Source organism: Struthio camelus, chromosome 18, assembly GCF_040807025.1.
Source record: "Struthio camelus isolate bStrCam1 chromosome 18, bStrCam1.hap1, whole genome shotgun sequence".
Classification (NCBI taxonomy): Eukaryota; Metazoa; Chordata; class Aves; order Struthioniformes; family Struthionidae; genus Struthio; species Struthio camelus.
The window spans coordinates 18,254,820-18,281,100 of NC_090959.1; the positions used below are offsets into that span (position 1 = coordinate 18,254,820).

At 46.9% G+C, this 26,281-nt stretch overlaps 1 protein-coding gene across 4 annotated transcripts; it reads right to left on the reverse strand.

The window, feature by feature from the left end:
- Positions 1-333: 333 nt before the first annotated feature.
- Positions 334-26,281, reverse strand: RAD21L1 (RAD21 cohesin complex component like 1). 4 transcript variants are annotated; one of them, XM_068912414.1, is made up of 16 exons: positions 24,550-26,281; positions 21,182-21,710; positions 18,619-19,162; positions 16,517-16,730; positions 14,941-15,070; positions 13,509-13,608; positions 11,898-12,004; positions 11,308-11,493; positions 10,607-10,708; positions 9,519-9,626; positions 8,075-8,304; positions 6,571-6,673; positions 5,701-5,840; positions 4,904-4,990; positions 4,092-4,169; positions 334-3,533 (listed from the first exon to the last, which is right to left on the reverse strand). In XM_068912414.1, exons 4-16 carry the CDS (start codon positions 16,658-16,660, stop codon positions 3,345-3,347), a joined length of 1,704 nt encoding a protein of 567 aa, XP_068768515.1. In that variant the 5' UTR covers positions 16,661-16,730; positions 18,619-19,162; positions 21,182-21,710; positions 24,550-26,281; the 3' UTR covers positions 334-3,344. The 4 variants fall into 4 exon arrangements, with proteins under 4 accessions (XP_068768515.1, XP_068768513.1, XP_068768517.1 ...); XM_068912412.1 differs by having other exon boundaries at positions 21,182-21,928; XM_068912416.1 differs by having other exon boundaries at positions 18,605-19,162; positions 21,182-21,928.

Sequence of the window (26,281 nt, forward strand, 5' to 3'; positions counted from 1 at the left end):
TTTACCTCTTCTCAATTATTTCAAACACAAACATCTAGGGCACAGCTGCTCAAAGTTTACCTGGACCTGCGGAGTAACTTACTGTGGCCACTCCGCAAGAAGCAGTGTTTTGGCTCTCTCTCTGCCCTGGTAACTGTGGCTGAGAGGACTCGCCGGCTGCTGCAGACATCCCTCAAGAGACGGGGAGAACTGTAAAATGCTCTACATACGTGTGTATCAATGTCACACTTACACATATAACAGCAAACACATATGCACATACATACAAACTGACGGAAGGAAAGCGTGTTCACGTGCTGGCAAGGTCAGAGCAGACTTTATTCATACGTTGGATCTGGATCAGACTCCGATATCTAAGCAGCCTTGATCTAGATTAAGAAATAAAACCTGCATCTAAATATATGCAGCAAGTATGCAGATTTAGCTGATAGCAGAAGTGTTATAATGCCTTTGCCTTTGCAAACTCTATTTATGCAACCGCAGACAGTTATTTCAGAATTCTGACAACTCTCTTCTGTAAACACATTCTATTCTTTCTTCCAGTATAATTTCCTGCAAGATTTTCCCCTCATTTGCTCCAATATGCAGATTGTTTTCAATGTATATAGATCCTGCCAATTTGTCTCTCATGTCCTCCAGTTTGCCTCCTGTTTTCCTCCAGCCTCCTTTTGTTTCTGTATTTTCTGGTGAATACGATGCATATCCTTTCTCCCTGAAAAGAAAATTAATTCATTATCACATCTGCTATTGCTGTTGCTCCTCTTGCCATTACGGCAGTGGCAGATGTGGCAGCAGGAAGTAGCTTTGGTGTATGAGAGGCACATTAATTTTAGATACCTTGTGGGGGAGAAAAATGGTATAGCCTTCTCTCCCTGTCTTGCTTTCTGTTTTGTTTCCTTCCCAGCCTCTTAGGCAGTAATTTTTCTCTGTCCACACCACAAACAGAATGCCTCAGGCCTAAGTTTCAAGTCTCCAACGTTACCTCACCAATTCCTCCTCCTCATAACATTTGGATGTAGAGAATTTATGAAGGAATTACCACAAGACTTTCCCAGATGCAGGAGAAATCATTATTTTTTCCCATTTTTTAAAAATAGTGTGAAGGATACTTCAGAAATAAGGAATAAGAGAGTCAATAACCATTCTTTTTACATAGGTAAGCTTACACTGAAGGGAACTTCAGGGGAAGCGGTGAAAAACTCACCTTGGTACAAGGTCATAATATTCCTAAATTCTCAAAATCTTTGAACTAGCTTTTCATAATTTTGTATTTTAGTATACAGCTCAATTTCCAATAGTGTTATATCAATGCACTTTTTCTGGTTCACACAGGAGAGCTGGGACTCCTCCAGAGACGTACCACGCTTGGGTGGTTAGGTCTTCTGACTGGGAACGAAGGAGAAATTTTCATTCCTTGGTCTGCCATTGGCCTGCTCCCAAGAAGACAAACTCTAGATTTTGAAAATCAAACCCTTTCTTCACCACAGATTGATATTCAGACTCTTAAATGAAACTGCCTGGCTAGCCCTCAAAGAAATGAAGAAAACAAGCCATTCTTAATTACAGTATTGGGCTAGGCAAAGTTTGGAGAGCATCTCTCCTGTTCATGTCAGAAAAGGAAAATACTGTTTCTTTTACAGAGAAAAAAAAGTCTCTACATTTTACTAAAGAGGGTCACTTTTTCCTTCCCTCTACCCAGAAAAAGTAAACCTCAGAGCACAATGGCAAAGACTTCTTATCGCCTATTTTATCAGCTATTCTTAAATGGGAAAAGGAAAAACAAACCGAAACAAAAACCTCCAGCCAAGCAACTAAAAAAAACCCAGCCTCCATCCATTTCTGCCCAGTACAAAGACATTAAGTAATTTTAAAACCTTCTTACTTATCTGACTAAGCCCCTGGAAATCAATGATAAGGGAGTCTCTTCCTCGGATTCTCTATACCCTATACAGATGAATAACTGTATGTATGACACAGGGGAACAGCATACGTTAGCAGGACTAGAGACTCAAGGAGTGTAACTAAAACTAACGAACATCCAGAAAGTTAGTGCTCATGATAATATTCTCCAGCCTTTGAAACGTTAAGAAAAATCATAGAAAACCCTGACTCTAAAAGTCAAACCCAAATTACAAATAGATGGCTTCCGATTTTGGTCCTTCAGAACAAATACCAAAGAGCTAAAGAGACATCTTCTGGTTTCTATTGATTTAATATTAAGGTATGTCAACATACTCAAAATACAGTTACATTTTGTTTAAAGTACTTAAGGTACACAACCATTCCATATTTAGTCACTTTAATGTAACTGCTTTTGCCTACGTGAAAAATACTAGTTTTACAACATGGAAATAAAAGTGTTGAAACTTCTTTTAAATTAGGTAAAAAGGCAAAGAACTAATATCTCCATTTAAATAGGTCTACACATAAATAAAAAAATAATCTTTAGGTAAGCATGCTCCATGAAATCTAAAATTGCAGAGGTTAGCATTTTTTCTGAAGTGTGTGCGACTCTTAAGGACAGCATAACCTGTCTCTGCTCTAAAATACAAAAATTATGCTACAGATGATAGCTCACTAGACCTTAAAATATGAAATGCTGAACATTCTTGGAAAGAAACAAGATTTCAAAATGAACTAATGTTTCTGATAAAGATAGCTTAGCAGACTTAACTGATAGTGTTAGATAACTAACACACACAAGCCCTTGAGTGAGCAGAACACATTATGGCTTCCAATAAACTGCATGAGTTTTTAGAAACATGTTCGAGTTATGTATCTGCATTAGATGAAAGGACTGCGTAGACCATTAAATGCAAACATTTGTTCTTACACAGCCTAATATCTCTAACAAAAGATAAAAGCAGTATTATCCAACTATGCTGTGAAATTGTATATAACTTCTTTATGGATCTTTTTTTTTTTTAAATAAACCTCAATGAAAAGGCTTGCTCTTTGGTTAAACAAAAATGTTTAAAAATAATTTAATCTCCAAAACTGGATTCTAAGAAAAGTTTTAAGGAACTTTAATAAAAACCTGAACAATGTAAATCTTGTGTGGAATATCTATTTTTAGCTATCTTTTATTAACAGAATAATTAACCATTCATTATATAAACATATATGTTAAAACTAAACATAATAATGAACACCTTGCTAACCAATACTGAAGCAGCATATCTGCACAAGTTTAGTTACTTTGCAGTTCTGAGGGGACATACAAATGAAGGAGAGCTCTGCTTAGTTCACCATGGTTTGACAAGACTTTCAGTCACTTTTTCAGGAAAAAGTTTTTCTGAAAAATTGAGATTTTTTTTATTAGCTTATCTGAATATTACATGATTTTAGAGAGTATTGAACATTGGGCCTACAGTTGCTGTAATGTCAGAAAAAGGAGCACTTTGAGTAAGCTCAATAACCAACTGTTTCTTTAGAACAAGAAAGATATAAAACTTGGCTGCAACTTCTTTCCGGTTATTTTTCTGACAGAGCTCCAATAAACTGAAAGAATCCACTCCTGATTTGTTCATGTGCTGTATAAGGGAAAAAAAAGAAAAGCAGTTAGGTCAGCTTAACTGCCAATAAAACCAGATCCCATCAAGTTTGAACTGAAGAATACTTCTGCTCAGAGTGCATATTTTCCAGTTGAAGGCCTTGAATAGTATCTTATCGTGGCATTTACATTTATATAGTGGCTCTTAACATTTTATTGCCATAATATTGCTACCACCTACATATGTTACAAAAATTTACATGCCTGCAATTCCACTAAATTCAGTGAAACTGTACACTCTAGAGACTACTCACAGCAGGAATAAAGCAAGGGCTTAGCATTACAGAAAACACTGCTGATAACATAAAAGTTCAGAAAAATTCTAGAAATTCCAGCAGCTGAGAGAGAGTAGGGCGCTCAGAATTCTGATTTCCTATATAAATTGCCTATATAAACACCCAATGAAAGGCAATTATACACAACATTTGAAAAGTAGCAATATGGTAAACTGTATGAATAAGTAGAAGATTTTCTGACATAGTCCAACCAAAATCAATACCTATTTTTGGCATCTAATTACAATATCCAACATTGATACCTGTAAAGTTTTTAATAACTGAAGAGTTCTTTTGCTCCACCTTTTTTCTTCACTGTCTTTATTGTTCCTTGTTAGTTCCTTGATAGGAAATATAACAGAATGTTAGATAGCATGTGTAAAACGTCATACACAAAGATGATAAAAAAGGACAACTGTTCTAGCTTAATTGAAAATCTAACTGGAGCTAGACATGTTGATGGCTATATATAGGGTATCTGGGACTTTTGACACCCCTACACTTTATAACAGGCTTTGTGGAACTGAGTGTTAACTAGGTTCTTCCCTCTGCAAAAAGAGAGACACATCAAATGTAACGACACGTTGCACACTATGAAAATGGTCCCACTGAGCCTTATGAAGGCAGCTTCACAGAAAGACACTAGTGTGTGTGATTAGGGTTACCACAGTATTAGAACTAGTCAGGAGCCAAAATGGGTGTTCAAAATTTCAGCTGCAGATTTTAGATTTAACCTAGGAAATTGACAGGACAAGGCTACATTTGGTTCAAAGTTTTTAAGTTTTCTCATAACCACTATGTTCAGAAACTGTTCCTTTTTTATGTGGAAGCACAGTCTCTAAATAGGGAGCTGTTTTCCTCACAGACTCTGCAACCTTTGAATAGTGGAATATATGCATCCCTGACTACCCAAGGTATTAATGCTTTTGATTGGCAAAACATATATTAAAGATCACATTAATACATTGAAATTCACAGTAAGTTCATGAAGTTGTCAGTTTCGTATTTTTAGATATTTCTGTGAAAGAATGCCCTTCTGCTGCGAAGTTAAGTTGCCAGCTTCTAGTACACATACATTCATTAACTCAGCTTGCTTTATTTCAGCTTGTTCCAGTGAAGCATTCGCCAATGAAGAGCTCTCGGACAAAGCAGTTCCATCCTGCTATTAGAATAGGAAGGATGACAATTGGCATTAGCAGTCATGCATACAATCTGATTCCCAGTTATACAATGCTGCTCTAAAGATTATTATAATAAATGTTTTCCAAAATGATTTAAGAGTTGATATCTCTATCATATCTTTTCTCATATAAGAAGAGTCTTTGCTGTAACATTTTTCCTATAGCTGGATCTAGACATATGGGTTCAATTCAGACACAGACCCTACATTTTCTGTTACTGTTAGGTCCAATCTTGTCATTCTTTTTCAACCTTAAAGAATCTTGTATTCACTAAAGAATCCCCTTTTGAGATAACCTAAATAAAGATGGCAGAAATAGATAATTAGTTATTAGTTATTTCCTCAATTTGAGACAAAAAAGAAAAACCCTGTCCTTTATAAAGATGATAATATTTATCTTTGCAGTACAAACAGGCTATATTTTATATTAAGGTTCCATTTAGAATTAGTTTATAAGATGTTAATAGGTGATTAACAGACATTTTAATTAATAATTTGTTGTGAGAGTCTCCCAAGGTGCTTTATATGCAAAACTTTCATGACACCAGCTACTTAATGCTATATCAGCCATCTCTGCAACATGCTTTTCAAATATATATTAATAATGTCCTGGCTTGTTATATATGGGACCTTAACATAAAATGAAACTAATAAATACATTTAGTTCTCTAAAATTTATGGAAACTGCTCACTATAGTTTCACCAAGATTATCATCAATTTCATTTCTGCTATTCTGTGATGTCAACATAAATGAATCATTTCTAATTTTTTTCTCAGTCTCTGAATGAGCTGACTCCTGCAGGTAACTTGGCTCTTCTATTATCGGCATCTCTGTATTAACAAAAAAAACAAGGTTTGAGAGGAAATTATGGTTAATCTCTGTCCTTAAAAAAGCTTTGAAAAACAAAATCACACCCAGTCTAGCAATCTTTGAGAAAAAAACTCAAGATGGGTGCCAAGTAGAATAAATATCATTCCCAATAGGACTATGGTAAGAGAACCTTTCAAGAGAGCTTTTCCTGGAAGCATCTAAAAGTTGACCTTTACAGACTTGTAGGAGGTGGTTTCACTGAATAACTTGCAGATTATTTTCCTAGCTGAATAAAAGAGTGGAACTGGATACATCACCTTAGCAGAACATCTAAAATGGAACATTTCTTCTTGTTTGATATTAACCAAGACATGATCTTCAAGGTAGTAATAGAAATTATCTCCTGAATTTGGAAAATGGTTTGAATAAATTCAGAATAAATGGGAAGCCTGTTTTTTAACAAACCTCCAGTTTGGGAGTCAACCGGAGAAACAAAAGAAAAATCCCCAAATACCTCCTTATGCCACAAGGAAGAAAATGTAAGGAGCAAAAGAACAGTGAAGTACTTATAAAACCCCATTCTATTTTTCTTTTTATATTTAATGTAGCCAATTTTCTTAACATTTAAATCTTTTTGGCCTTGATTTGTAGACTGCTGTACACACTGTGTGTGTGTCTGAAACATTATATAAAATAGAGTTAAAATGCTTCCCAGTGGCTAATTCTGCAGAGATAGAATTAAAATGTCACCTTTTGTATCTTGCCCTTTTCTTGTCTCTTCCATTTCAGATTCCATCGGTATTCCATTTCTTCCTGTCTTAAATCCGTGATACTTGAAGCAGTTTGCAAACAACTGAAAAGAATCATTTATTGTTTTTATTTTATCATTTATTATTTTTCTCAGAATATACTTTTAGACTACTGACAAGCATTAAAACAAAGGAATGAACATAAGCTGTATATTGATTACTGCAATCTAGAATTTAGAGATTTGGATTAGGTCTTTCAGAAAATCTGCAATTTTATGACGTGATAGCCTTCTGCAGCTTGGTAGTGAAGTCAATGAAGAAATGTCTTAGTCACACCTTGGATCATTTTTCCTCTAAGATAACCAATAAGGAGGGATGAAAGAGAAAAAAATCTGCAGTTATCTGTGTTTGAATTTCTCTCAGCATCTGCTGTTGTGTTCATCCTCATAAAAAAGAAGTTGTAGTTCTGCACCTCAACTCTGAGAAGTGAAGGTGTACTGTTCTAATGAATATGCAGGACTGTTTGTGTGGACACTCTGCCTCCTAGATCTCTCAAAGAAGTTATACAACCAAAGAAACACAGTGCAGTTAACGTTAAGACTGCTGTAAAATAGTTTACTCCATTTCTTTTTTTATCACCTTGTACACATGTCTATCTCTTCTTTCTTTATCTCATCAAGAGCTCTAAACTTATAGCTTCTTTGAATGATCTGTCAAATAATAGGTATGGACATAAGAGGCTTTGATAGATCATATTCCTGTGAAACAAATGCATCTTTTCTGCGCAGAAGAATAGTAAGGACCACGCTGTAAAAAAAAAAAAGGGTGCTCTGGCCCATGCTTCCAGCCAAAATGATACAGTGATAAGGAGCATCTTGGCTCTCTGAAAAGCAAAGTGCCTTGACTTCTGCTGAGCTGGAATTTAATCTTCCACTAGGAAAGTAAAAAATAGTTTGGCAAATCATCTTTCCAAAGTCACTAATCATACAATAATAATGTTTAAGCCTTACGTAACTTTAACATAAATGTGAAAGAACGTAACTTTAAAGTAAATGCAAAAGAAAAATATGGTTCAATATTGATTACAGAGCAGAAACAAAAAAAAAAAAGGAAGTAGGAAAGAAATTGACGAAATCAGAAAAGTTGTGTATTACTGTACAACCAGTCAGGTGCCAATATGTGAAATGAAACATGTGTTCTCAAGTTTCTGTGTCACTTTTTACTCATTCTTGCAGTGCTGGAGAGTGGAACGCCGGAGATTAAAGGCCTGAGCTCTACATAAGGCCTTTTTGCTGAAGCAATTAATTATGAATACACTTGCAATCATCAGATATCCACTGAGTTGTAATGCAGAACAAGTCTTTTAATGATGCTTTGCACCTGCAGTTTGCTAGGAATTCACATGAAAGTAACTCTGCAAAAATCTCTCATAATTAGTTCCTAAATGTGCAATAGTCACAAAATTTATACAGTGGCATAAAAGCCTACAAGGAATAAATCTTTACCATTTGTAGCTCAGCATGAACCAAAGGTTGTGCAGTGTGGGACAGAAGTTTATCCACTCCGCCTGATTTCTTCCACATCATTGTTTTTTTTGTTGGCGGCGCAAGGTCTAACGTAGCAAGAGTGTCCATGCAGTTGTTAAGTTGGTTGTATATAGCATTGTAGCTGAGCTCCTTGTCTGCATCCACAAGCAATTTCCTCTTTCTTTTATTTTTTTTCCTCTGGGTGATAGCTAAGTAGAGCAAGTATTTTAAAAATGGTATTGACCTCCCTCACTGATAGATATCTCTCTATAATGTAATTCAGCACTGGAGGCACTACATAGCTGCAAAAGTTATCTCTGAAGAAACTTACTTAATTCTCCCTTTTCCCCATATATTTACTGTTTGGCATTTCAATATCAAAAACTCAACAGGAGTTGTTCATCCCTCCTAGTTCCAGTCTGGGCATTCTTTTCAATAGCTCTTACAGTATGAATATGCACAAATGAGATCCAAGGCAATGAAAACTTAAGCATGAAAAAAAGCACTGTGAAATGAATGGACAGACTGCTCACCTCCTGAAAGACAGCACAAACTTGAAAATTAAAGTACAACAGACCACATCAACAAAAATTTTCATCATGTCTACTCTTTCATATATTTCTAACTAAGGAAGACGTACGAGTATTTTAGTGAAGACGCAGCAACGTGATGATTTCACAAGAATGCATGATGTACCAACAAGACGATTGAGAAAACTTTATCTTTAATCCATCAGGAAGTTAATTGTTCCAAGAATTACCGACGTACTCCACAACCTTCGTTATCTCACGATTCATATCTATATTTGTCATTTTAATCCTTTGTGTTCGACTTAGGTAGGATTCACACAGTAAATCAAAGAGAGAGACAATTTTTGATTATATTTCCATATCTTCCTGAAGATTATTTTGGCAGTCCAGAAAATGTAAGTATTCTAAGTATTAGTGTCTACCAGAATTTGTTTACGTGCTAACACCCACCAATGTGATAGATGAGGTTTAGGTATACTCGCAGAAGAAAAGAAACATTTTTCTTTTTGGATCATAAGTTAGAAACAAATTTTACAAAGGCATGAAAGTTCTAAGCTTGCTATTTTGCATATAAAAGATTGCTGATGACTAGCAATGAAAGTTCTTCAGCTAAAAGTTGAGTAACACCTGGGTTTGCACTGCTAGCGGAACTGTAGAGGAGCAAAACTTATTTTGGTACGTGGGAGAGACTGTACCTAGAGATTTGTGCAGATCAGATGAATAGCCGGATACTGTTTTTGTATAATAACTATCAGAAAACAGAACTCTGACAGCAGCAGCAGATGAAATATAAAATGAGAATATTCTGTGATGCAAATATCTTCAGTAATAAGGAATAAGAAAAGTAAGCCTAGTAATGAAAATCATTAGCAGGAAACTGATGGAGTTCTGACCTGTATCATCAACGGGCTCAAGCACAAATCCTTCTTCTTTAGATAAAAGTGCCGTTTCATTCATTAGATGATCTTTTTGAATCATGGAGTCTGCACCATTGGAATCCACTATAAGAAAACCCAGCAAATAACCCAAATAAAAAAAAAAATCATAACATGAATAATATCTCAGTCTTATGACATATCAGACAAAAAAGATCACAATCAGAAAACTACGATTTAATCTATAATCTCACAATCACTTTAACCAGTATTAACTGGCATTGCTGCTGCTGTTCATGTTCTGCCCTGCACTTTTTCTCTTGCTGACACAAGAGTGTGTATGACCAGGTGGGGAAACAGACTGGAGAACTGATCTGGACCATCTGACAAAAGGTGGAAAAATGTTTAGTTTTAATATGGATCAGTTTCCAGTTCAAGGCAACTACATAGCAGTGTGAACATTCGTGTCAGCATAAAAGGAACGGGCAGTGCAAGGATGGACTAGTGCCATGAGGGATGTCACGGTTTCTCTTTAAAGCTCCAGATTACTCAATTTTAAAGCAGTAACGTAATAGTGGTATAAGGATGTACGATACCAAACAAAAAAGTTTTTATTTTCTATAAACACTTTTTGAAAATTGATTTTCCTTTCAACAACTTCTTTTATCAATACCAAATCAAAGTAAGACCAGCAACACCTTTATGAACTACTAAAGTGTCATTTGTGGCAGAAATGTGAAGTCAGAAATAGTGGTAGATAAAGTTCAAAATCACAGCATACCCTTCTTCTGTTTCATTTCCCTCTACAAAAGTGAGAGCACACTGTCTAAGCAGCAGTATGGAACAACTGCATATTTAAAATATAGTTTATCATATAAAAAGTTTCTGTCTGTGTCAAGCTACCAATCTAGAATTCCAAGGTCAGATTAAATTATACCTAAAATGGTGAGTGAAGCATATTAGAAAAAAGAAAAACAAATTAACACAGGAAAAAGGCAAGGGATCTAAATCTTATCATACAAGGCTGAATGGGAGAAACTTTATGCATTAATACAGGAACAGAGGGTTCATTTAAGTAATGAGGAACAGAGATGCTACAAACTCACCAGCTGCACTGTTCTCCGGAAGATCTTGTGACAAAGGAAGTTCTTCCTCCATATCAAGAATGTCTTTAATTAGGCTATTTTTCTCATCCCTTAATAGAATTTCTTAAAAATAAAATGCCCAGTTGTATTCCTTCTCAGTATTAGTAGTCATGAAATAACCTGATACAGCCATATGTTACTGCTTTAATAATAATTTCGTGCAAACAAAAAAGCTTAGCTTACACAAACGTGTGGCAACATTGCAACTGTCTTAGTATAAAAGGAGAACATTAGTCTTAACTTAGTTTTTTAACTTTTTCTTGAAAAGTGTGATCATTGATATTCTTTCAAAGGTGTAAGTCTGCAAGGGTTTATGTAAATATTCTGAACCATAAAAAGGTACCCTCAGTTGCCTTTGTTATTATGATAATAAGACCGAAAATGCTGTAGCATATCATCTTTGAAAATATAAATTAAGTATTAAATATAAATTGAATGTATCTTATTCTAAGCAACTGAAATGTGTTCTTTAATTCCATTGTAGCTGGGACCGTCTAAATGATCACAGATTTAGTGACAAGCAGTAAAAAACAAAGTACAAAAACAAAAAACAAATAGAAAATTTGTGTTTGAAAACAATCAATTTCATGTTTGTTTGCTTTCCTGTAAGAATAAAAATATTTGGAAAGAATCTAATTCTGTTTAGCTGTGGTAAACCCTACCAATCATATCCCCAGCAGTATCCTCATCTCCAAAACAATCGTGCTCGAAACAGTAAGTATCTTCACACAGCGCAGACTTGTCTCCACTTAGGCTTGCAGAGGTGTGACCAGCCAAGACGCTATTACTGCTCATTAAAATGCTGCCGTCAAAGAAGCTATGTTGTCTTAGTGTATCTGGTTCCTCACCTGAATAAATACAGAATTTCTGATGATTCATCTGTATGAATATATGTGAAATATATTTTTATCCATTTCCTAATTTTTCAAATCCAGTTTAAGAAATGTTGTAAGATATTGCACCCAGAAAATGGAATATTACAATAAATGATTTTAGCTAATTCAATAAAAAACACCAAATGTTGGGTTTGATTCTCATTCTCTAATATCACATTATATTACTTCAGCAGAGTACTGGACACAAAAAGTTAAGCATGAGGCCATAGGATAGGCCAATCAACACAAACATGAAAGAAATGCATTTTTAATAATAGCTTTTTCACATGCGGACATGAGTCATATTGTACACAATTTTGCATAAAACATATACACTTTTCCTTATGGAATATTTCTAATTTCTCAACTTCTCTCACCAAAGTTTCTATCACAGAGAAGTATATTGCTTTCGTAATCCTCTGTAAGTGTGATGTCTTCAGCTCTGCTCTGATTCAAGGTAAAATGTTCAGCAACATCAATGGAACTAATAAAAAAAAATTACACAAAATACAATATGAACTGAAACCCATTGACCATTTAGCTGGAACGTGAAAAACTTGTTTCCAGACAGTCTTCAAACCTGATGTTTTATTGTAAAAAAAACAGAAAGACAGCTACAGTTTTCTATGGCATTGAAAGTACCCCGCCTGATCCTAACTTCTATGGAGAGAGAAGAATCGCCTCCTAAAGCTATTGGATTTCATACTATTTCAGATCTTATTCATAAAATTCAGTGCTTCAAATTTCCTCTAAAAGCTGAAAACACAGCACAAGGAAAACAGACGCTACGTGTTCATTAAAATTGATGCCTATAAGCAAGGAGGCAGCTGCCTTCTCAGCTAGCCAAAGGTCCTAAGTAAACTCCACATAAGTTGTACAGTGAAGATTGAATCTGAAAGAGTCATAATAGCATGATAGCTAGGGAGAGGTCCATGAGGGAGAGGAAGAGCATTTAGCTAAATGAACTTAGAAGTGATCTCCACACCTAGAACTTCACGAAAAATGACCCAGATGTACACTCAGAATGCAATCTCCTCAAGAAATAGTAGACATATTTATAAGGACCGAGGAAGCATTATCCATACTCCTCTCTCCATATTTCATATTTCTCCACTGTTTTGCCAGTAAACTTTTGCTTCTGTAAGTTTTTCACATTCAAGTCCTACCAGACACTTGTCACATAATATGCATCTAATTTGTATAATGCCATCATCTGTAAATCAAACCACACGGACCCTTTGGGTAGTCAAAAAAGCATGCTTCCCAAAGTTGCCACATTGAGCTACTTGAATAAATTGAAAAAATAGTATTGCTTCTCTGCTGTAGTTACAAAATCCTAAAGACTTATAGATCCCATCAAACTGTATTTATGATAAGGTACAGAGGAACTGCTGTGAAAGTCCATTATGTTGAATCTTTCAGGGGATCAGAGCCATCCGAAATGTGCTTTGACCTCCTGTTTTTATCAGTTTTTTGCATTAATGCTGATGTATGTCAAAAAAGCCAAAGAAACATGTTGGCTCTTCATTAGGATCCAAGCATACTACCTCCTATAAAACACCAGGCCTCAAAGAGCAAGTGACCGTAAGTTAAATACAGTTACACAAGCGAACAATGCAGCATTGCTAAGCTACCAACCAAGGGTTCCTTGTTCTTAAAACAGAATTTATACCACCTTTTACGTCTTCTCCTGAGGTCAGTAAGTTGCTTACAGGCTTCACTCAGACAATGTAAACTGTGAAAATCCTGAAGTCTAAGTTCAATACGTTACTTTGTTATAAAGATCTTGCGCTGATTAAATGGACTAGGAGGAGCTCTACAATGCAGAATTCTTGTCACTGTAGCCTTGTAAACCTGACTGAGAATTTAGAACAATTTAGTTATCAAACCAAAATAACTCCATCTGAATTTGGATCCAATAACAATAAAGATATCTTTGACTTCTGAAAAATCCTAAAGTAATTGACAAAATAGAGGGAAGCATTTACTTTAATTCAGGGAGTGGTGCTGCAAAATCATGAAATTCTTCAGGTAACGTAATGGACTGATAAGCAGCCTCAAAGTTCTCTTCTGGAAGGTCAACAAGTCCTAAAAGGAACACAAAACATAACAAAATAACTATCAATCGAATAAAAGTAATGTTCTCCCAAGTACATATAGTAAGACTATAAATGTCTCAAGGTCTTTGCCATTATAAATAGCAAAAGTAAGGCTGAGGTACTTTGTCAACAGGACTTCACAATGGAATTAAAAATCTTAATTTACATATACTTTGGAAGCCAGATTATTTACAGACAGATACAGAAGAGTATGCTGCTGTTGGAAACTGCTACAGGCCCTGAAATGCTGTAACTATATTGGGTTTACCAACAGCTACTTGAAGTCCATGAAAGATTCTCATAGCTGATATCTGGCCTAGAACCTTTCATGCCACTTCATTTGCATTACTGTGTTTTCTTCTTCTCTCCTGTGTCTACATAATGCTATTCTCCAGCATCAAGTAATTATGAAATGAGACTGCAAATACTTGATAATCAGAGAATCATGGTGAAATTTAGCTTAGAAAGGCTCTCTGAAGGTTATTTAGTCCAACCTTTTGCTCAAAGCAGTTAATTTCAAAGTTAGATCGCTTTTGACTGCTTCTGATAATGGAGATTTCACAGCATCTCTGGACAACCTGACTCAGTGTTTTACCACTTTTACTGTGAATTGTTTCCTCTTATATCCAGTTGGAGTTTCCCTTGCTGCAGTTGTGACCATTGCCTCTTGTCTTTGTGTTGTATTTACATAAGCTAATGTAGTACCTATTAAAAATACATAGTACCATGTACTTTTCTCAAGCATTTACTCTCGAGATTTCAAAATGTTTACAAATATTACCTAAACAATCACTGTCATATTCATGAGAATGACATATAATTGGTCACAAAGAGAATTAAGATTGTCAATAGAAACTGGAGTTCTTCTGTTCTTAGCCTTCTTTCCTAACCTCTAGGAAGCAGTGCCTCCCTATTTGTTGCCCAAATTAGACAAAAATATAGCTGTCTTGAAATGGATACGGTCATCTCTATTCACCTTTTGCTGGCTATATGGCTAGAGCACAAAACACAAGTCAGGTTTGGCACTAACACATTTGAGGACATGTTGTTGGTGTCGTCAGAAAAGAAAGTTAATTATATAGCAACAGAGGCTGAATTAAGGTTTCTTCTTTTAAGACTGCTTAACATACTGCTTCTTTTAAAGGAGCCAAAGACCTGAAATTACATCAAATTAAGCTAGACTGAACATTGGTAGTAGACACCAGCAAGTTCAATTTCCACTGGGATCAATAATATGTATTTAACAGAAATTTCTAAAATTAAATTTAAAGATAAGAGCTATAAAGGACACAGATGGAAAAATCCAGAATTCTATACGCACCTGGGCGAAAGGCTGTCTTCATTTTTGCCAAGGCTTCACTGCAGTCAGCCAAGAGGTACTTTGTTTTCCTGTGGTAGATTCGCACCACTCCTAAAAGTAAGTGTCCAGAGGTGCGCAGAGCAATTGCAAACTTTGATGATTTAAAAAAAAATTGTTCAGGAATTAATATTTTTGACGAAAACATTAAAATCAAAGCATTACACAAAGTAGTAACAGAGTTACAGTAAATTACACCCGAACAGAGCTGGGAACTTCCAGTTATTTCTGTTCCTAAACATTGCCATATTGAAGCTGAAGCTGTAAGCTGATTCTTGCTCTTTATCTAAAATGTCTCACCTCGCTACAGCAGTATAACACATGCTGAAGAGCATAACAGCTGCACATATTCTAGTATTTGCCACCGGTTATTTTAAGTGGGCAGACACTGTACCAACTAGGCATTGAATTATGCAAAGTCTTCCTGCCGCAAGAAAACGCTAGGTGGTCGTTCTGATGCTAGAGGGGAAAACATCCAAAGGAGGCTATTACCTCTTGGAAAACGCTTATAAATAATAATACTAAGATCACTTTAACAAAGCTCACTTACTCATAACCCACAAAAGACAGACAATGGAATTCAGACCACCAACTACTGAGCAGGTATTTTCATGGAAAAAAATCCGCTTGTACCCGCAGAAAGCCTTGGATCTCGTAACCCATTGATTAGCGACAGTGCAAAATGTTCTTCACTGTTCCAGTGGATGCAATTAAAGCCAAGGGGCCAAGGACCGAATGAGTCACGGATACTTAACAGCTGGCTCCATCTGTGCTTATTCGAACCATACCTTATCTGTGATACACAGAGGACTTCAGCCTCCAGGACTGTTAATACATAGCCTTTCATAAGCATTATGCATGCTTATTTATATGTTTATCTACTTGCAGGTGGGGACCTGGGAGAAGTCCACTGCAAGCGGAAGGATAGTTATGATAGGTTAGAGATTGATTATAAGAGCAGCAAAAACATTCTCTTCAAATGTTCTCAGTACAATTTTATGACAATTCACGTAGCCCCTTTACTTTGGTTAACCGGCTGACTTTTCAATCTTTTTGAGACAATTTCCCCAAATATTGGCCATTCCCAAATTATTTTGAACAATACCTGTCGCTAGCACTCAAAATCTCTGAAGAAAGGCCAGCGTTACCACAGGAAACTGATGAGCTCATGTCATTTTACGGACCAACTGAAACCCACTTACTGTGATCTCATGGGCAAGCACCAGTATATAGGAAACTATATTCAAATGCTTTTTGGTAAAGTTTTCCTACAGTGTACATGTGCATCCCACAGATCTCTAAGGGTAAAACAGCAAGTAAAATATTTCTATTACTATAATTTAATAGGACAGCAACTTTTATCTGAGTGAGTGAGAGCTGAATGAAATCACAACAGGAATTTGCCTCAGATGATTTTGAAACAGTCACAAATTTGCCTTAGAAAATGAGTTTTTACAATAGAAGGCGTCTTGTTCCACACAAAGATGTACACTTGTACACCAGGACCTACCAGAAGACATCTTCTTATGTAACAACGTACCTTTGGTGAGATGATCTTCTCAACAGTAGTCTCTAAATTGCACTCAAATATATGGGCTTTGGTGAGTTTCTTCTCCCAGTGGGCGGCAAGCCATATTTTGGCCAGCGGCCCACGCTTGTTCACAAGTAAGTGCATATAGAACATAATGGCTACGCTGAGGCTCGCAGGTCACCTGTGCCACCACGTCCTCACGCTTTTTTCCTCCTCTTCTTTGCTGAGGGGGCAGAAAGTGGGGTGAAGAGGCAGGGGGTGTTTAGTGGGGGCAGAGCGACGCTGAGGGGGCAGGGGTCGGGTGGCGTGGAGGGGGTGAGGGTACTCGGCGCGGCGCTGAGGGGAGAGAGGTAGTGGGTGCGGCGCTGAGGCGGTGGGGGTACCTGGCACGGCACTGAGGGCAGGGGAGAACTTAGCTTGGCACTGAGCCAATGGGGGGGTACTTAGCACGGTGTTGGGGTGGCAGAGGGTACTTAGCACGGCACTGAGGTGACGGGGGTACCTGGGGTGGTGCTGAGGCGACGGGGGTACCTTGGGCAGCGCTGAGGTGACAGGAGTAACTGGGGCAGCGCTGAGGGAATGGGGGTACCTGGCTCAGCGCTGAGGCGAGGGGGGTACCTGGCGGGGTGCTGAGGTGACGGGGGTACCTCGGGCAGTGCTGAGGCGATGGGGGTACCTAGTGGGGCGCTGAGGTAACGGTGGTACCTGGCGCAGTGCTGAGGTGACGGAGGTACCTCGAGCGGTGCTGAGGCGACGGGGGTACCTCAGGCAGTGCTGAGGGAATGGGGGTACTTGGTGCAGCACTGAGGCGATGGGGGTATCTGGTGTGGCGCTGAGATGACAGGGGTACCTGGCACAGTGCTGAGGTGACAGAGGTACCTGGTGTAGTGCTGAAGCAATGGGGGTATCTAGTGTGGCACTGAGGCGACAGGGGTACCTGGCGTGGCGCTGAGGTGATGAGGGTATCTAGTGTGGTGCTGAGGCGATGGGGGTACCTGGCGTGGCGCTGAGGTGATGAGGGTATCTAGTGTGGCGCTGAGGCGATGGGGGTACCTGGCGTGGCGCTGAGGTGATGAGGGTATCTAGTGTGGCGCTGAGGCGATGGGGGTACCTGGCGTGGCGCTGAGGTGATGAGGGTATTTAGTGTGGCACTGAGGCGATGGGGGTACCTGGCACAGCGCTGAGGCGATGGGGGTACCTCGGGCGGTGCTGAGGTGACGGGGGTACCTCGTGGGGCAGTGAGGCGATGGGGGTACCTCGGGCGGTGCTGAGAGGAGGAGGGAGCTCACGGCAGTGCTGAGGGGAGGGGGGTACCTAGCGCGGCGCTGAGGGCAGTCAGGGGGCGGGGGGGGGACGCGGCGGGGGCGCGCGGAACTACCGCGGCGCGGACCCCGCTCCCGGGCTCCCTCCGCGCGAGCGCCGCGGGAGGGCGGCGGGGAGGCGCGGGCTCGCGCTGCCGCCGCCGGGGGCGCGCGCGGGCCGGGCCGGGCCGAGCCGGGCCGCGTCCCCCGGGCCGGGCCGGGCCATTCAAGACTCTTTGCGCGGCACCGATTACCAGCAGCGAAGGAGACAGACCGGAGCCCTCCGCGCTGGGGTAAACATGGCATGCTGAGGGCCGGTCGCCAGCACACCCCCGGGGCCGGGCTGGCTCCCAACGAGGTCCCCAGGCCTTTTATCCCCCACCCTGGGCTTGACCCACTGGTGTGCCCATGCAACAGGCTCAAAAGCAATTTTTCTCTGCCCTGCAGGCCCCCAGCACGTTTGCCCAGGGGACCAGCACCAGCACGGAGCTGCTGCAGACGGCTCCGGGTGCTGGGACACCCTGCGGGGGCTCCCCCTGCTCACGCGAGAAAAAGCCAGAGAAAGGCTGGGTGCCGCCGCGCTGCGGGGCTCCTCGGTGGCCTGGCCCGTGGGCTGGCTGTCCCGACCGCTGCCGGGAGCCCCCCGCGCCGCACCACCTGGGTCCTGGGGCGCGCTCGAAATGCAGCGACTGCCCACACTGGCTCTTTGCTTTCTGGGACCGCGCAGACCGGGAAGCGCGTGGCCCAGCCGCGCACGGCCCGGCAGCGAGGCGCGCTCCTCTGAAAGGCGCCTCACCCGTCACTGCTCACCCTGCGGCAGGCGAGAGCCGCCCAGCTGCTGCATTTGAAGGTCACTCTGCTGGGATGAACGCAGCTGCTCTCCAGAGATGTCCTACAAGGCTGCAGTCCCCCTCTAGCAGCCCCTCCGGATCCGGGGATCGCTCTAAAGTGACTTGGTTTGCTTCTGCATTGATCCTGCGCGTGTGCACGCGCGTAGGCTTCGCGGAGTGGAGCTGCACGTGTCCAGCTCCTGGGCAGGCTGTCCCAGCGGCCTCCCAGGCTTGCCGGTTGGGAACCTGCTAGTGCAGCTCTCCGTGTAACTGAGTCCCCACTCCTTCCCAGAGCTTCCTGAGGACCATGCTGTCATCTCGAGCAGCACTACATGGCTCAGCTCAGCTCAGGTTCCTGCAAACATCTGCAAATGGAGGGCACTTATCCAGCTCTCTTCTCCCAGCCTCTTTCAACCCTGATTCTTTAAGAGGCCGGTTGAAAGGCAACACTGTTCTTTTTTTCAAGTAAGCAGACCCTGCATAGCTCCAAGCACTTCAGATAAAATGGTGTGGGTGAAGGAAACCTGCAGGAGGAAAAAAAAGAGCTTGACACCCGATCTCTTTGCAGAGGGAAAAGGCTAAAGGTGGGTAGCACTCTGCCCACGTCAGCTGGCCATTACTGCACAGCCGCCCCGCCGAGGCAGTCGGCGCGTGTTTGCACACACTGGGGCACTTAAATATCACCAGCCAAAAGAAAATAGATTTCTCAGCCCTCTGCTTCTTGCTTTCTGTGCTTTGCTTTATCTGCAGGCAGAGCACAGAAAGTCTCCTGATGCTTCCAAGCCACAGCCCAACACATCAGCTGCTGCCGTACCGCCAGGCACACTTCCTCGCTTGCGGTTCTCCCCTGTCTCCCTGGCGGCCTAATGTTAGCTGAAGATAATTAGGCCTCAATTATCACTAGGAAAGCCTTAAACCCTTTCCCAGCACAGCCTCGTGGCTGCTCGCACTGGAAGGCAGGGCTGGCTGGCTCCGTCCGTCGCGTGTGCGCCGGGAGCGCTGAGGTGCCGCATCCGTGGCGTGAGCGGCAGGACCTGGCTGTGCTGGGGGGTGAGACGGCATTGCATGTCCGTGCACCTCTGGTTCTCCGTGAATCGAGGCATCTCCTCGCCTCTGCGGAAAGCCTGTGGCTGGCTCCCGAATCGCTTGGCTGATTTTCTCCCAAGCAAGCCCTGACCTCCGAGTCACCTTGAGCAGTGCCGGCTGCGGGCGTTCGCTCTGCCATGGGATGCTGTGAATACTAAAGAGGCAGGGATGAAACTTTACCGCCGCGGCAGGGCTGGATCAGAGGCTGGTTCGGCCCGCCGGCACCATGGAGCTGCCGCAGCGACGCATGCCTCAGCCTCCCTCCAGCCTTGCCCTTTCTGCGCTGCAAAAGGATGTGCTGGAGGGGCCAGAGCCGTGTCCACAGCCCCCCCGGCTGACACCCGCTGTCTTTCTCCTCTGTCCACTTGGGTATCCTGTTTGCTCTCTCCTTCACCGTCCCTGTTTAATCTCTTTTGCTGAATCGCAGCATCGCTGCCAGACACACACATCTTCCCCGGCAGCGCTGTCCTGCCTGCCTCGCTCTGCTCTGCCCCCCAGGTCCTCTCGTTTCCTCCCACCTCTTTCTATTAATTCCCAAGCCCTGTCTCTCTCCCCTCCGATGCTCCTGCAGATTCATTCTGAATTTTGGCAGTGCTGTCTCCGACCTTGGCTCTCTCCCTCCTCTCTGCTCCAGCGATGGCAGCATTAATCTTGGCCATCTCCATCTCTCCTCCCCTTCCCTGGTGCCAGGGACCTGGGGACAGCGCAGTCCTCGCCAGCCTCGAGCCCTGTGCCGCCGGCCCACGAGGGAGTGCGTAGCACCCGCCGGCCCCACGCTCGCGCGCCCCTTCCCCGTCTGCGCCCACAGGCACGTCCCGCGGGCGCGGAGGCGTTTGTGTCCCGTGAAGGGGGTGAGCACGCCAAGGTCATTGCCTCTTTTTTTCTGCTTTTACAAGTTTTATCCCTGGGGGAAGCGGCTGCCTAATTATTTCTGCAGCTCTGAGGCTTCAGGTTTCACCCTGGCGCCCCGAGGAGTCGGCGGCAGAGCAGGGCGACGAGGCTCCTTCCTCTGCGGCAGCGCTGGCCTGCAAAGAGCTGGGACCTCGCAAGGGAAGAGGGGCTGCAGCGAGGCGCCCAGGAAGAGTCCGGCCGACTCAGGGACGCGGCGGGGGACTCTGCTGCGCGCAGGGCCGTTTTCCTGCGCTTATCGCTCCGTTCCCCGCACAGCCGCCCCGGACGCGCCGCTCGCAGGCTGGCAGAAACGGCCAGGGAGATGCTGGGTGAGGGGGACGTACTCATGGGGTGCAGCAAGGTCTCCATCCAGCTGAGGCCCCACTGGCTCTACCGCACCCCTGTTCTCCCACTGCCGGAAATGTCCTGCACACACCGCCAAAGTCCCAAACAAACCTACCCACTTTTAGGGACTTCAAACACAAGCTGCACCCTGTGGAGATGGTCCCTCCTGAACCTTTTCCATTCAGCCCAGCCACAACGAGCGCTTGGAAAGTCCCACTGACCTGGATGGGTCTTCCGAAGTCTCCGGCTCGAGGGACCGGCACGTCCGGGCGCTTGCACCTCCATCCTCTGCATGGCCCGGATGTGCCCGCGTCCTGGGGCAGGCGTCTCCAGCAGCTCTAACTACCCCTCCATCGCTGGGGCAATATATCCAGCAGGCCAAGCTCGCCGTATCCCAGCCTGCGGGGTCCCGACTCCAAGCAGGTGCTCGGTGCTCTGGGTGCGTTTGGGTGCACGGCGCCTTCTGGGGACGTCCGTCGCAGGGGCTGGGTGCCACAAACCAGAGGCTTCATGGAGCGCGTTGCGTGGCTCAGGAGCAGAGCAGCAGCATTTCTTTTTTTCCCGGGAATACGGCGATGTCTGAGGCGCCAGTTCCTGGAGGTGGTGAGCTTTCCTCTCCTTCCCTCGCTGTCTGTGCGGCTGTTCCACGTCTGTGCCCATGTGCTCCAGATCCGTATTACCATGCTGATGTGCCGTTTGGGACAACCCGTGCCCCGTGACCTACTTGTCTCCAAACATCATCATCTTTCCCTGGAAAGAGGTTGGTATTAAAGCCTCTATAAATGTGGTTAACCTGTCAGGATGCACTTACAGTTATTTTTAATTCTGCTTTCCCCTCAGCCCGGTTCTGGATGAGTCCCAGGGTACGACGCGCTGGGAAGCTGCTGTGGTTTGACACAGCGCAAGGAGAAGAAGTGGGAGGAGCGAGCAGGTGGGTCACAGCCACGCAGCACAAAATCGACTGCAAGCTGTTAAGAACAAAAAAAATTGTTCGTATCTACATCCCCGGCACGGCAAAAGGCAGGGGTGAACCAGCTCGGAGAAGCGCGGGCCCGGGGAACGGAGGCGCCGCAGGTCTCGTCCCCTCGCGGGCACCGGGCAGCGCCCGCTGCGACGTGAACGCCTGTCGGTGGGAACTCAGGGGCGACCCACAAACCCATTTTGCTGAATTAAACCAATAATTTAAATAGACATAAAAGCTTCCCAGCACAGCTCGGAGGGGAATTTAAAAAAAGCAGCTAAAAAACCTAAAAATTTTCCAGAGGTTAATTTTTAACAGAAATTTTCGAGCTTAATCTTGAAGACGTTCGAGGAAGGATAACGCTAACGCATATCAGTAACGCGAGCAACAAAGGGACCGCGCCAAGCTCATCCCTGACGGGACCGGGCCAACGCTAACGCCGGCACGAATTCAGTCCGGTTCTGTCTAGCTTGCAGCCTGCTTCCCTCCGAAACGGCAAGCGCCTCTCTTGCCCGCCCGTCGCCCGCCGAAGTCTCGGAACCTTTTGATCAGTTTTAACTGAATTCGACGGAGACCTCGGAGAGACGGAGGTCCCCGCTAGTTCATGGAACCGGTGGTAGGAGACGCCCGCCCGCCGTCACGGGCGCAGCGCGGTCCCGGCAGGACCGCCGGCAGCACGCCCTGCCGCGGCGGGACTCGCTGCGGGGCAAGGATGCGGCCCGCACCCCGCGCTCCCCGGGCTCACAGCTCACCCAGCGCCGGCGTCTCGCCTAGTGCTATGCCGGATGCGCTGTCGAAGATGCTCGAGACGCAAATGTGCTAAAACGAGTGGGAATTTGATGGACAAATCTTCCCGGCAGCTTCCGCTAGCCCACCCGGCTATCGCTCCCGATTCCCGGCCGCAGCAGCATCTCCAGGCCCGGCTCCAAAAGCGGAAATAGCACACAGCTCATTAGCAAATGAGCTAAAAGCGCGCTCCTGCCAGCAGGTCACTGCTGGCGCTCAGGCCCGCGTCCGCTCTCCGGCCCAAAGGAACCGGCGCGTGCGCGGTAATTCGAGTGCTCTGTGAAAAATGAACTAAAATCCCCAGGAAGAGTCGAGTGCGAAGGGCGGCTCTGCGCTGCGGGGCCACGGCCATGGGGCAGAGGGGACAGGGGGCTCCCGCGGCGCCCCACACCGCGGGCCCCCGCGGCTTCTGTCACCCGAGGCTGGAGCACGCAGCGCCCGACCCCAAACCCCGGCAAGCCCGGAGAGCTCCCCCAGCCTCGGGAGGGTGCGGGGCCAGGCCTGGCCCTCGCAGGGGCTCCCGCCGCGGCGCTCAGCACGGGGGGGCCGTGGGCCGCTGCGCCCAGCCCCAGCCGCCCCGGCTCCTTGCGCCGAGGCCCCGACAGTGCGGGGAGCCCCCAGCGCCCCGCGGGCACGTCCTGCACCCTCCCCGCCGCATCCGTGCCACCCTGGGGTGCCCACCGAGGGTCCCGGTGCACGCCTGGGAGTGTGTGTGCTCGCGTGTGTGTGTGGGGTGTGCATGTGTGTGTGTGCACACACCCCTGGAGCAGCCCCGTTTTGTGTGTGCGTGCCTGTGTGTGCGCGCGCACCTCCGGGAAGCCCCACTGCACCCGTGGGCGGGTGTGTGCGTGCGTGTGCGATGTGTGTGTGTGCACGCACACAGCCCTGGAGCAGCCCTGTATTGTTTGTGCGTGCGTGCACCCCGGGGAAGCCCCAGCGCAGCCGGGTGGGGGTGTGCGTGCGCGCGTGTGCGTGATGTGTGTGCGCGCAGCGGCTGCGTGCGCCCGCGGGGCCGGGCGGCTCGGGGGGCGCCCGCCGCCCTCCGCTCCGCTCCCGCCGCCGCGGCTGCACCGGCCCGGGCAGCCGGCTGCGGTAGGAGCCCGGCGCGGCGGCAGAGCGAGCGAGCGAGGCGGGGAGGCGGCGGGGAGCGCTCGGCTCGGGGAAGCGGGGAGAGCAGCCCGGCGGAAGGAGCGGGCGGGCGGGCGCGGCGGGGCGGCTCGGGGCCGGCGCTCACCTCGGGCCGCCGGCGGCCGCATGGCCTCCCCGCGGGCGGCGGAGCCGCGGAGCCCGGCCGAGGCGGCGGCGGCGGCGGCGGGGCCGGGCCCGGGGCTGGCGCTGGCGCTGGGCTGCGCGCTGAGCGGGGCGGCGCTGGTGGTGCTGGCGGGCGCCGTGCCGCGGGCGGCGCGCCCGGACCCCGCCGTGCCGGCGCGGCAGATGGAGCGGCTGGAGGCGCGGGCGGCGCGGCTCCGCGCCCGCCTCGACCGCTGCACCGTGGCCGGGCTGGCGCTGCTGGCCCTGGGCGGGCTGCTGCTGGCCGCCCTGCTGCTGGCCGCCGCCGCCCGCCGCCGCGCCCGCGCCGCCCGCCGCCCCCGCGCCACCTACGGCTCCGTGCGCCTGCGGATGCGGCGGCTGTCGGAGGGGGCGCAGGCCCTGCTCGAGAGCCAGCTCGGCCCGCTGCCGCCGCCCCCCGACGGCCAGCGCTCCTAGCCCGGCCCGGCCCGGCCCGGCCCGGCCCTCCCCGACGGCGGTCCGGACACCCTGCTCGGCCCCCGCGCCCTTCCCGGCTGGGAGTCGGACTCGTGTGCTCCAGACCCCCGGCCCCTTCCCCGACGGGGGTCCTACCTGCGTGCCCCGGGGCAACGCCGCCGCCTTCAGCCACGCTGCTCGGCCCCCTTCCCCGACGGCGTTCGCGCCCGCGTGCAGCGCGGCGGCTGGACGCCCCGGCCGGGGGTCCTACTAGCAGCGCCGGAGGGACATCGCCGCCGAGACGCTCCGCTCGCGGGCGGTCGCTGCCCCCGGGGCCGAGGCACGGCCCGTGGCGGCCTGGATGGGACGCGTGGCCCGAGCTCCTCGTCACCGCCTCGCCGAGCCTCCGGACCCACCGCGCTGGGCTGGTGGCTCCGTTTTGGGACGTGACTTCTAATTTTCTGCTGCCAGGGACTTTTTTTAAGCAATAGTTTCTTGTAAAACTGCGTGGCGCAGAATTGGTGCTTTCCCGGCTCCCGGCAGAGCGCACCGGCCAGCCGCCGCCGGGGACGGCCCTCCTCCAGCCCTGCCCAGCACCGGCGAGCGGGACGAAGGCTGGGCGCGCTCCCGCGCCGCCCGCTCCCGCCAGCCATCCCGGAGCGTCCTCCTCAAAGGTCTCGGTGCCCTGGCTGGAAGAGAGAGAACAATTCACAAAGCTCTGGAAAACAGAAAAAAAACCCAAGTTTTTTTCTTTCCCCATTTTGAAGCAGCAGCTCTGCCCACCGGGGCGCCTGGGCGCGAGTCTTTGTGCCGATCGCAGCCGTCCTTATCTGCAGCGTGAAGGTGAAATTGCATCTCGGGAATCAAACGTGAAGCATCATCAAAGCACAACGGTCTGCGGAAAGCCAAATCGGCACGAGCCGAACGCTGAGGAAGGGAAATCAGCGTCCCGTAGGGAACGGCAGCTTCCGCAGCAGAAGGTGGCCTTTGTCGTGAACCGCGACCGTCCCATAATCCATCCCATAAATTACGCACTTCAGATGCTTCCAGGTGGAAACAAATTTCTCTGGACAGCCCAGCGAGAGAGGAAAGTCATTTTCCCAGGCGGAGCAATTGCCTGGCTCACGTTTGGTGTCGGGGCTTCGACAGCACCCGCCGCCCGCCAGGCCGGGCCGGGCCGGGCGCCTGCTCTGCCCTTTCGGCGCTCAGCCCTGCGCTTTCGTTTTCCCGCGCTTGGCAGCGGGGTTGTCCCGTCGCTGGCAGGGCCGCGCACCCTCCGTCCTCGCTCCTGGAAGGACCCGAGGGGCCTGCCGTGCTCCTCGGCTCTCCGGTGGGGCCAGCGAGCAGCGCCCGCCCGCAGCCCCGGCCTCCCGGCGCGTCCCCCGGTGCGCAGGGCCGGGGGCCTGCGGCGCCCCGCGCACGGAGCGGCCCCGGGGCGAGCGGCTGCGGGCAAACCCTGCCGGCGGCGGGCTCAGCGGCACCGCGGCACGGTCCGCGCCTGGGCTGGAAACCCAGGGCCGCCCCGGCGGGCGCCTTCGCGGCCAGATAGGCTTCCCCGGGGGACGGAAAGTCCCTCGAGCAGCTCGCAGTGCCGGCGCTGCAAGCCCGGTTCGGAGAGGAAACCCATTAAAGGAAGAGAAATCATCCTCAATCAGTTCTCGTTGCTTTAAATAAGCTGGCAGGGGCCTCGAGCTGATGAAAGGCTGAACCTGTTCGGAGGCCCCAGCTGCCCAACGCCTGCTTTGCGCGAGCGGAAGGAACGCCCCCGTTACGGTGCTGCCCCTTCAGAGGGCTTGCAGGGTGGGGAGGGGAAGGAAATCCGCTCGACTGAAATATAAATATTTAAGGTGAATGCAGTGTATCGAGGAAGGAACGCCATTAAAGAGGC

Bases quoted from the DNA above. Each gene is read 5' to 3' on its own strand.
- RAD21L1 (XM_068912414.1), bottom strand. From the start codon at position 16,660: ATGTTCTATATGCACTTACTTGTGAACAAGCGTGGGCCGCTGGCCAAA. The intron at 15,071-16,516 runs GTACGTTGTTAC...AAATCATCAAAG, and splicing joins AGAAGATCATCTCACCAAAG to TTTGCAATTGCTCTGCGCAC. The intron at 12,005-13,508 runs GTAAATGCTTCC...TTTTTTTATTAG, and splicing joins GCACCACTCCCTGAATTAAA to TTCCATTGATGTTGCTGAAC.